This window comes from Salpingoeca rosetta (genome assembly GCF_000188695.1).
Source record: "Salpingoeca rosetta unplaced genomic scaffold supercont1.15, whole genome shotgun sequence".
In the NCBI taxonomy this organism is placed as follows: domain Eukaryota; class Choanoflagellata; order Craspedida; family Salpingoecidae; genus Salpingoeca; species Salpingoeca rosetta.
In genome coordinates, this window is record NW_004754919.1 from 667,421 (window position 1) to 677,420 (window position 10,000).

General features: G+C 55.8%; 4 protein-coding genes across 4 annotated transcripts; 2 read left to right on the forward strand and 2 right to left on the reverse strand.

Annotated features, from left to right (window-relative positions):
- Nucleotides 1-1,101: 1,101 nt before the first annotated feature.
- Nucleotides 1,102-2,098, reverse strand: PTSG_05941 (uncharacterized protein; the record flags this gene model as incomplete). The annotated part of the gene is made up of 2 exons (XM_004992776.1): nucleotides 1,102-2,028; nucleotides 2,085-2,098. 2 exons carry the CDS (start codon nucleotides 2,096-2,098, stop codon nucleotides 1,158-1,160), a joined length of 885 nt encoding a protein of 294 aa, XP_004992833.1. The 3' UTR covers nucleotides 1,102-1,157.
- Nucleotides 2,099-3,195: 1,097 nt separating this feature from the next.
- On the reverse strand, nucleotides 3,196-3,723 carry PTSG_05942 (uncharacterized protein; the record flags this gene model as incomplete). The annotated part of the gene is made up of 2 exons (XM_004992777.1): nucleotides 3,196-3,218; nucleotides 3,567-3,723. The coding sequence occupies 2 exons, from the start codon at nucleotides 3,721-3,723 to the stop codon at nucleotides 3,196-3,198; spliced, it is 180 nt and encodes a 59-aa protein (XP_004992834.1).
- A 420-nt stretch (nucleotides 3,724-4,143) lies between these two features.
- Nucleotides 4,144-6,453, forward strand: PTSG_05943 (uncharacterized protein). Its single transcript, XM_004992778.1, has 6 exons — nucleotides 4,144-4,191; nucleotides 4,394-4,571; nucleotides 4,960-5,052; nucleotides 5,298-5,486; nucleotides 5,761-5,830; nucleotides 6,167-6,453. Exons 2-6 carry the CDS (start codon nucleotides 4,401-4,403, stop codon nucleotides 6,373-6,375), a joined length of 732 nt encoding a protein of 243 aa, XP_004992835.1. The 5' UTR covers nucleotides 4,144-4,191; nucleotides 4,394-4,400; the 3' UTR covers nucleotides 6,376-6,453.
- Nucleotides 6,454-6,700: 247 nt separating this feature from the next.
- Nucleotides 6,701-9,290, forward strand: PTSG_05944 (uncharacterized protein). Its single transcript, XM_004992779.1, has 2 exons — nucleotides 6,701-8,699; nucleotides 8,993-9,290. The coding sequence occupies exons 1-2, from the start codon at nucleotides 6,936-6,938 to the stop codon at nucleotides 9,101-9,103; spliced, it is 1,875 nt and encodes a 624-aa protein (XP_004992836.1). The 5' UTR covers nucleotides 6,701-6,935; the 3' UTR covers nucleotides 9,104-9,290.
- The last annotated feature ends 710 nt before the right edge of the window (nucleotides 9,291-10,000 follow it).

Consider the following 10,000-nt stretch of genomic DNA (forward strand, 5'->3'; position numbering starts at 1 on the left):
CTTCACGAAGTGCGGTCTGGTCGGTCGCAATGGGTGAGCTCCGAAGAGGCAGACGACGGGGCGCCGCTGCCGACTCTCGTATTCGTTCGAGTATCCAAGAAAAGTGAGTTGCACTGAGTTATCGTCTTCTTGGGTCTGGTAGTATTCCTGAGTTATGGGAGCCCCCGTGGAGTGGATTGTGGCGCGCTGGCTGTGATGGCTTGGTCGATGGCATCGAACCTCCTGTGACGTGTGTGATCGTGTGCTGTAAAGTGACAGACAACACGCTGCTCACCCTGTGTTTGCGACTCCTTTATGCGGGGCTTGCTCGCACCTTGTTCTCTTTCTCCTGCACTGTCTTACTTACCTCCGCACACAACACAACACAACACAACACAACACAACACAACACAACACAACACACGTGATGCAGCAAGGGTACGACTCCGAAGGCCGCTGTCTGAAATGCCAGCCTTTCTTGTGTTATGGAGACTATTACATAGGCTGCGAAGAGTGCTATCGCTTGAGGCCCGACCGCGACTAACTGTGCTTTTGCATGCGTGTGCAGGCGTGTGTGGGTCTGTGCGCTGTTTGTTCGTGCCTCGGCATTGTTTGTTTGCCTCCCGCTTTCGTTGATGTGGTCTGGTCAGATGCCTCCTTTCGTTGACGTGATTATGGCGACATGAGGCAGACGTTATTCACAATTACAACACCAGCACTCAAGCGCTTGTGCGGTCATGCTCATGCCGCACGTCCTTCAATTGCCCCCACACGGGTCATGTTCGTGGTGACTGAGAGCTGTTCACATCGCATCACAACAACCAGCGTTTATTGTTCACACACGCACACACGACGTGGCACAGGCGTACACAGATCAAACAAACTGTCAAGCCATTGAACTCCAGACCACACATGCTGAAAGGCTGGGTTATATGTGCAAGTCCAACACTGGAAGGCGAGATGGCAAAGAAGGAAGGGGGCACGGTGGAACACAACGAAGCACAACATAGCAGGAAGCAGAAGAACCACAACAAGTTTCAGGCAGGCTAAAGAGCGAAGCTGCGGTGTCGGACGAATGCTTGGCGACGGCGATGGAGACTTGGCGTTCCAAGGAAAACGGCAACAAACACAGAGCGAGTAGTCCTGTGCTGCTCACCGCAGTGCACCCGCAACGATGTTCACTCAAGGCCGAGCGCAGTGACCCCCAGTGCGCTGCACACGTGCGTGCAGCTTGGGCACACGGGCCAGTGGCTTACGACCAGGATGTCGTCGTCTCCCGCCTCCTTGTGCAGCGCAAGTTGCACTTCACAGTGGAACGCAGCTTTCGCGCACCGCGCAAGGATATCAGCCACATCCTGCTCCTTCGTCTCGATGTCAACAAACAGCTGCTCGAACTGCTCATTGGTCGTGTTGTTAATGATGTCCTGCAAGACACTGCTTGCGTACTCGTCTGGGCGCGTGCCGTACTCCCCAAGAAGGTCCCTCGTGTCGGCAACGTTGTCCACTTTTAGGGCGGCGTGAAGCGCAACGCCGAGTATGACATCGCGGCATGGATGCGGCTGTTGTTGCTGTTGTTGTTGCAGGCGGCGGAACGTGTCTGCAGGATCTGCGTCGGCAGCCTCATCTTCCACCGTCAGCACGCGCGCCACCGCAAGTATGGCGTCGAAGATCCTTGAAGGGCGCGTGGGGAACACGTCAGAAAAGGCAATCTTGAGCTGGTGGTGCTGGTAGGTGAAGAGCGTGGAGGTGCTTCCAGCGGCATGACGACGCACGAAGAACTCGTGCGGGACGCGCACGGTGATGAAGCGGTTGCTGTCGAACAGGGCTCTGCTGCAGGCAATGCCGACGTTGACGCCGCTCCTGTACTCAGGATTGGACTTGCGCATCAAGGTGACGCGGTGCCGTTGGATGATCTTGACCATGCCTGGCAGCGAGCCACGCACCACATGAACCACACCGTCCTCAGTGTCGACCGTGGCGAGGGGAACCAGGGATGCCGCAGAGCCCATCGTTGCTGTTGCGGCAGTGCTGGTGTGGAGGACGTTGGTGCTGTGTATGCATGTGGGCGACAGCGGAGCACCGCCAAGGCCGATGTTTGCGCAGACGAGACGGCCCGCATTGCGCTAGAACTCTACTCAAACCATCGCTCCGATTCAAACTCAAAGTTTTCCCGCCAAAAACAACGTGCTGTGCTGTACGAGTTGTTGCGCCTTTGATATGCTGTCCTGTGTCTGTACTTCACTCAGACCCGCTGGGTTTTATTGTTTGGTGTCGAAAGCTGCCCGGCCAGTTGAAGAACGACAGCATGGTGTGTGTGTGTGTGTGTGTGTGTGTGTGTGTGTGTGTGTGTGTGTGTGTGTGTGTGTGTGTGTGTGTGTGTGTGTGTGAGCACTTTGTGCGCTTGCGTGTGTGCGCGGGTGAGTGCAAGCACGGGTGGGTGTGGGGTCTGAGGCACACAGTACCACGGCAGGGGGGCTGAAAACCACTCACGCTTATGCGATCGTGTGACTAGGTGTGTGTGTGTGTGTGAGTGTGTGAGTGTGTGTGTGTGTGTGAGCGTGTCTGTGTGTGAGTGTGTGCGCGACCATATTGATAATAGCCTTGGGTTCAAGCCTGTCTGCACACACGGTCAACATGCATGCTGCATGCACATGCGAGCAGCGTGTGGCATCCCACTTTCTTTTCAGCTCACTGTGCTGTCTCTGTCTGTGCTGTCTCTGTCTGTACTGTCTCTGTCTGTGCTGTCTGTTTTGCTGCAGTCGCGATTGCGCTGTGTGCAGGTGGCTGTCGAAGCAGAGCGACTTGCGTCGGTTGAGCAGCAGGTGGAAGGGCCACGGACTGCCATTCTCAGTTGCGCTTGCGTGTCGCTCTGTCCTCGTGAATGCCAAGTCCATTTGAACGAGCGCACGATTCGCGGTTGGTTGCGGCAGCAGTCCAACCTGGCGGTGGGCTGTAAGAGGTGGTGGTGGTAACGACCGTGAGCTGAGTTGACGATGAACCAAAACAAAAAAGATTTGGACATGGCAGACGCGATGGTGGTCGTTAGTGGTCGGGAAAGTCAAGGCAAGAGAGAGAGTGTGTGTGTCTGGAGAAGCGCTTGCGCTCCAGCGCGTACAATGTGCGGGCAGACGCATGGAGGGCCAGTGAGAACTTACGGTTGTCATTTGTGGCTTTCATAGCCATTGACTGTGAACAAACATATGCTGTCCGTGCTCGTTACCACCGTTTGATTTCAGCATCTGCACCGCAGTTGAAGAGGGAACCATATGGCCAGAGCATGAAAGTTGTGAGCGAAGCAGGTGGAAGGATGAGAAGGCATCTGGCAGCCGCAATCACATCCAGGGAGAACATGCACAGGGACGCGCACGTCCACAGCAGACTGTATACTCGTACACACGCACACGCAGAGACATCATCGACACAAAGACGCAAGCAGACAGACAGACAGACAGACAGACACACACACACACACACAGATAAACACACACACACACACACAGGTAAACACACACACAGATAAACACACACACACACACAGACACACACACGCACACACACACACACACACACACACACACACACCCGACCTGCGTTGGATGGAGACGGAGCGACGGAGACAGGCGATGGACACATGGAGGCATCACGGATGCCCAGCAAGCAGATGGGACAGCGAAGGAGATTGTCCGGCTTGTGCACAAACATGGCTTCATCCCAGCCTGCGACATCTTCCTCCGCCACGTCCATAGCCCCTGTTGATGATGTTGCTGCTATGTAATTGCTGTTGTCTTGCAAGTGAGCCACACCTGTGTCCTGCACAACAGCCACCAACAGTCACATCATATCACATCAGCTTGTATGAAGGGGTAAGAGCGAGACACACACACCCACATAGGCACACAGACACACACACAGACACAGACACACACAGACACACACACCCAGGCAGACACACACACACACACACACATACACAGACACACATAGTGGCAGCTGAACCATCGCCCGGCCTCCCACGCTGACTGTAAGTGTGAAGCAGCCACGCACCTCGCTCCAAGAACGTGTGTGCTGTCGACCACCTCGACACAGACACAGCGTTGTTTGCCCTGCTGATGAGTGTTGTTTGTTTGGCGCAAAAATCATCAAAACAGAGCGGAATGGTGGACGGCCCCAGCTGATGTGACAGTGATGACATCGCACCTGCCGGCGGCGAAGGTGTGTTGCTTGCTCAGGCACGGCGGCGAAGGTGTGTTGCTTGCTCAGGCACGGTCGCTGCCCGTGTGCGAGCGCGCGTGCGTGTGTGTGGATGCGCGTAGGCGGGGTTGTGGGTGCTTTTCGTTCCTTTGTTGATGCGCTTTGTTGTCTCTTCTCTGTCGCCTGAGCGCTTATCATGGAGTCAATGGCATTGCTGCTGTAGTGCAGGCATGCGGTCTGAGATCCACCGCATGAACCTGAAGCTGCAGTCGATATTGCAGGAAAAGGAGGAGCTGATTACGGAGATGGAGCGGTGCGTCGACCGCCGCGGAAACATCGGTGCAAAGGCCCGCCTGCAGGCAAAGAAGGGCACAAACCACACACAGAGCATCCGCAAGGAGGTAACCTATGTGTGTGTGTGTGTGTGTGTGTGCGTCCGTGCGTGCGTGTGCGTGCGTGTGCGTGTATGTGTGTGTGTATGTGAGGCCGTGTGTATGTGTGCATGTTCTGTGAGTGGGCTAGTGGCCGGGCGTACATGTGCTTTCATGGAAAGATGTGTGCGTGCATGTGTATATGTGCGTGTGCGTGAATGTGCGTGCTTGTATGTACTGATGCGCCACAGCGCTGTGCTCGCCACCACTATATCGCCTTTCATCCCCACGCGCGCACACTCACACACACACACACACACACACTCACCACTCACACACACACATACTCCTCCACACACATACACACAACTCCCTACCTCCGCTCAACTTCCACCGCCACTGCCACCGGGCGCAACAGGTGATGGATCTGAAGAAGCGGGTGAAGACGGCGCTGTCGGACATTCGTCTGTGCGAAGAAGAGATTGACCTCAAGCAGCAGCGGCAGGACGAGGTGCGACCACACAAATGCGGTTTTCCTTGGCGTCGGCATACACACATACACACACACATGCGCACGCACACACAGACACGCACACACAGACATGCACACACATACGCACACATGCGCACACCAACCAAGGCGACTCCTTTCTCCTGCACGTGTCCCGACTCCACCGCAACCGTCACCACCATCACCACCAACATCACCAAAAACACTACCACCGGTCTCACCAACACCACCCACCACCACCATAGGTGCACCGCGCGCTGCGGGAACGGCAGGAGCGGTTCCGAGCGCTGCGCCAACACCTTGACGAGCTGGCGTCCATGAAGCGGCAGAAGATGCGGCAGCGCATGCACAACCTGGAGGACGTTGTTGATGCGCAGGCCGCTCTCAAGCACTACCAGGCCGTCACCAAGGGCAGCCTCAAGCTCCGCTTCAAGGTACACGCACACACACACACACACACACACATACACGTACATGTGTGCCCCGAGCTGGCGTGGCGTCGCAGCTGCCGCACATGCGCACGAGCATGTCCCTGTTTCCTCATATGCTTGCGTGCTTGTATGTATGTGTGACTGTGTGTGTGTGTGCATGTCGGTGCCTGCCTTGCCCATCTTGGCCGTGCATGTGTGATGATGCTGCGTCGTGTTTGTCGTGTGACCTGCGTTGTCTGCACTGTGCTGATGCTGACGTGTGTTGATTGCGGTGCAGGATGCGTCGAGCTACGAGCGCAGCATCGACAAGCAGATGACAACGCTGCAGCACCTCGGTGCCATCATCGGTGAGGGCACGGAGAACGAGGGCTTGTGACTGCCGTGTGTGTCATGGCGTCCATCCGGTGGCTATCAGACACACGCACACACTCACACATGGACACCAAATGTACACACACACATATGTATCGATTGCAACGGGTGTTTTGTGCTTGGTGCATGATTGTGGGTGCGTTTTGAACCTACCGCTCACACACACACACACACACAACCATCACGCACACAACCATACACGCACACACACACACACACACACGCACGCACGCACACACACACACACACAAACACAACCATACACGCACGCACACACAACCACCTGCAACATCCACCGTCATGCACGCCAGACTACTTGGTGCGGGAGTACCCTGATCTTGAAGAGTCGTTTGCATCTGTGCGGGACACGCTGGGGTTCAAGCTGAGCAAGTTCCGGCGGGCAACAGCGGATATGAGGGGCGCTGACGGTGGGGATGACGACATTGAGGAGGATGCCACTTCCATGGCCGACACGACCATCACCGCCACCAGCGCTGGCAGCAGGCGATCGAACCGTTGATGAGTGGGCTGGGCATGTGTGCGTGTGTGTGTGTGTGTGTGTGCGCGCGCGCGCGTGTGTGTGTGTCTATGTCTGTGTGTGTGTGTGTGTCTATGTCTGTGTGTGTTGTACTGTGTGAAGAGGCACGCAGAAATGGGGTGTGACCCATGCATGGGTTGCTGTTTGTTGTTGTTGTTGCTGTCGTTTGCTGCTTGTGTTGGTGTCTCTCTCTCGCTCTCGCGCGCTCTGTGGCAATATAGAAGACAATGGGGACACAGTACTCTTCCATGCATTATGCCAAAAAGCTCGTGGATGAAGATTTGAAGAGATGATTGTCACACGTCATCGATGATGGTTTGTGTAAGATATTCAACAATGCTCCAGGCAAGCGTTCCTGTTGTGTAACACCCCTGATCGTTCAACCCCCTCTCTATTACGCACGCAGACGCACTCTCGTTCATGTCACACGCTGCCTTCGCGCAAGTGTCACACCACACCAAACAAGCACTCGCTACCCAACACAAGAAGCGCTACCATCCCAGCCCACCACCAGCCCACCATCAGCCAACCGTCGTCACTGCATGATGCACGAGGAACACCCAACAGAAGACGCTATCACTATCACGGAGCACGTTGAGCGCACCCAGGCTCAACAACCACAAGCAGATGGGTGTGGTGCTCCTGCTCAGAGCGAAGATGCAGGCTCCACAGCAAGCGCAAGCACAGCAAGCAACAGCCCAAAGCGCCTAAAGCGCGGCACGTTTGTTGCCTACGGCGAGGGTGTGCGCACCAGGTGCATGCATCACCAAACGAGCTCGACAACCCACATTCTCTCCTTCGACAAAATCAGCGACGACAACACCGTTGAGCATGGGAGCGGACAGTATTGCGTGCGGCGCCCGCCTGTTTTGGCGCGCATTGCGCAGAGCGATCCCAGCAACGTCACCTGCACCCTGCAGACATCACCCACCGTGCTGACCGTCACAGGTGTCACACGTGAGCAGGCGGCTGCGCTGGCAGAAGAGTGCACCAGCGAGCTCATGGAGGCGTACTGCGACGCCGTCATGTTGGACGGTGGCTCATACGACTTCAACTTCTACATGCACCGCTTCTTCGATAAGGGCGAGGACGGTGGTGAACGTGTGCATGACGCCCACGAACGCGCTGCCTCTGCACACGCCAGTGACACCAACACCAGTACTTGCAGTGAGCACAGCACCGCCAGCAGCAACGACAGTGGTAGTGATGATGTTCAGTCTGGGGAGAAGGCGAGCGATGTTGGTGGTGGTGGTGATGGTGGTGTTCACAGCACGAGCCACAGCAGCGGCAGCGACAGCGACAGCATCACTGCCAAGCAAGATTCTGCAGAGCCACCAGCAGCTGCGCGCATGTGCATGCAGGCCATCCCCGTCAACATTGCGGGGATGCACGGCGACTTCAAGCTGGAGGACGATGACGAGAATTTCGCGCTCGTCGCTGCTGCCATCCGCCGCGCCCTGGACCGGCTGCAGTACACGAAGGACACGGAGTTTGCTGCAGTGGGTCCGAAGTTGCTGTTGGACTTGACGACGGTCTCCGCTGGCCTTCGACAAGCCATCCTCGCCGACGTGGCTCACTACGCTGAAGAAGCCAACGACGGCAAGCTGCAGCAGGAAGGGGACGAGGTCCAGAAACAAGAGCATCAACAGCATCAACAGCAGGAAGAGCAGGAAGAGGAAGGGATACAACAACAGCAGCACCAGCACCAGCACCAGCCGCACCAGCACCAGGGAGACGACGAGGTTGACGACTTGGAAGAGCATGAGGAATTCTGCAGCACTGAGCACATATTCATCATTGCATCGACCGACACAGCCTCCCTGATTGCTGCGCGCGAGGCCATCGATTATGCGCTGGCCACCTTTCGCCTCGACGTGCCTCCAGACCATTCGGATGTTGTGCTCGCTTGGTCGTGGGAAGAACTGCTGCACAACGTCACGCAGCATGACGATCCACAGTCCATTGCCACAGCCAGAGGGATATGGGGGTATCCCAAAGGGCATGTTCCGGCTGACCTGCGCCCCGCTCTCGCCAACGTGGAGATGATGTGGCTGCGAATCCACAAGCCTGAAGTGGAGGCCTACAAATCGCTCCTGAGCCTCCCGGGCATCAAGCTGATTGACCTCAAAGGAGGGCTGCGCACTGCAAGGCTGTTTGAGCAGGTCAAGGCGACAGGCGACGAGGAGCTGCTGCGTCGCTTCAAGGAGGTGACGGTCTTGTACGACCACAGAGGGTTGAGCCCAGAAGAGGCAGAGCACCAGCGACGCCGATGCCGACTCTCGTATGCGCTCGAGTATGCAAGAAATGTGAGTTTGCACTGAGTTTATCGTGCTCTGGGGTCTTGTACGTATTCCTTGAGTTGTGGGAGCACCCGTGGAGTGGATTGTGGCGTGCTGGCTTGTGATGGCTTGGTCGATGGCATCGAACCTGCTGTGACGTGTGTCATCGTGTGCTGTAAAGTGACAGACAACACGCTGCTCACCCTGTGTTTGCGACTCCTTATGCGGGGCTTGCTCGCACCTTGTTCTCTTTCTCCTGCACTGTCTTACTCACCTCCGCACACAACACAACACAACACAACACAACACACGTGATGCAGCAAGGGTATGACTCCGAAGGCCGCTGTCTGAGATGCAAGCACTGCTGCTGGTATGAGAACTTTGACGTGGGCTGCGAAGAGTGCTATCGCTTGAGGCCCGACCGCGACTAACTGTGCTTTTGCATGCGTGTGCAGGCGTGTGTGGATCTGTGCGCTGTTTGTTCGTGCCTCGGCATTGTTTGTTTGCCTTCCGCTTTCGTTGATGTGGTCTGGTCAGATGCCTCCTTTCGTTGACGTGATTATGGCATGACATGAGGCAGACGTCACATACAACACCAATACAAAGCATCGATTTGGATTGGTGACAACGAAAGAGAACTGGTGCAACCACATTTGTGCTGATTCGGGACAGCGACCACGTCACGTGTTGTCGTACACTCACGCAACCACGAGACCACGTCCAAAATGTACAGGAAAGGAAACAGGGAGCCTTCAGCCCAGCACGTCACATCAGCACATCACACACACTCACACATTGATGCAGATGCACAGGACTCGGGGGACACTTTGACGCGCTTTTGCTCGGGAATTTTGCCCTTGCCCGACTGACAGAGACCGTGCCAGGACCAGCGATGACAGCGACAGGAAGGAGCAACAGCTTTACATTTCTCGTAGAACTCGTAGAACTCGTAGAAGGTCGAAGTAAAGCACACTGCAGCACTGCAAGGTGGCTCAAATTGGTGTTGAAGAGCTGATGACGTGCGACAGGCCCTCCTTGAGTGTGCCCCAACGAACAGAGACAGCAGAGCAGTCTTGGAATCTGCGACCATGCGCTTGTAAGACGAGCGGCACGCACTCCAAGGCAACAGCAGCGACAACCAACAGCTCGCAACAACCAACAAGGAAAAAAAAAAATTCAATGACAACTTTTAGCTTGGTGCATCCTTGCATCAAACCGCAGAGCTGCATTGTTGAGCAGACCAAAACGAAGCCGTAAACAGGACCTTCCATACTGAAGCTACATCGTAAGACTAGGACACCGTTGCAGGGCAAAGTTGCCTTTATAAA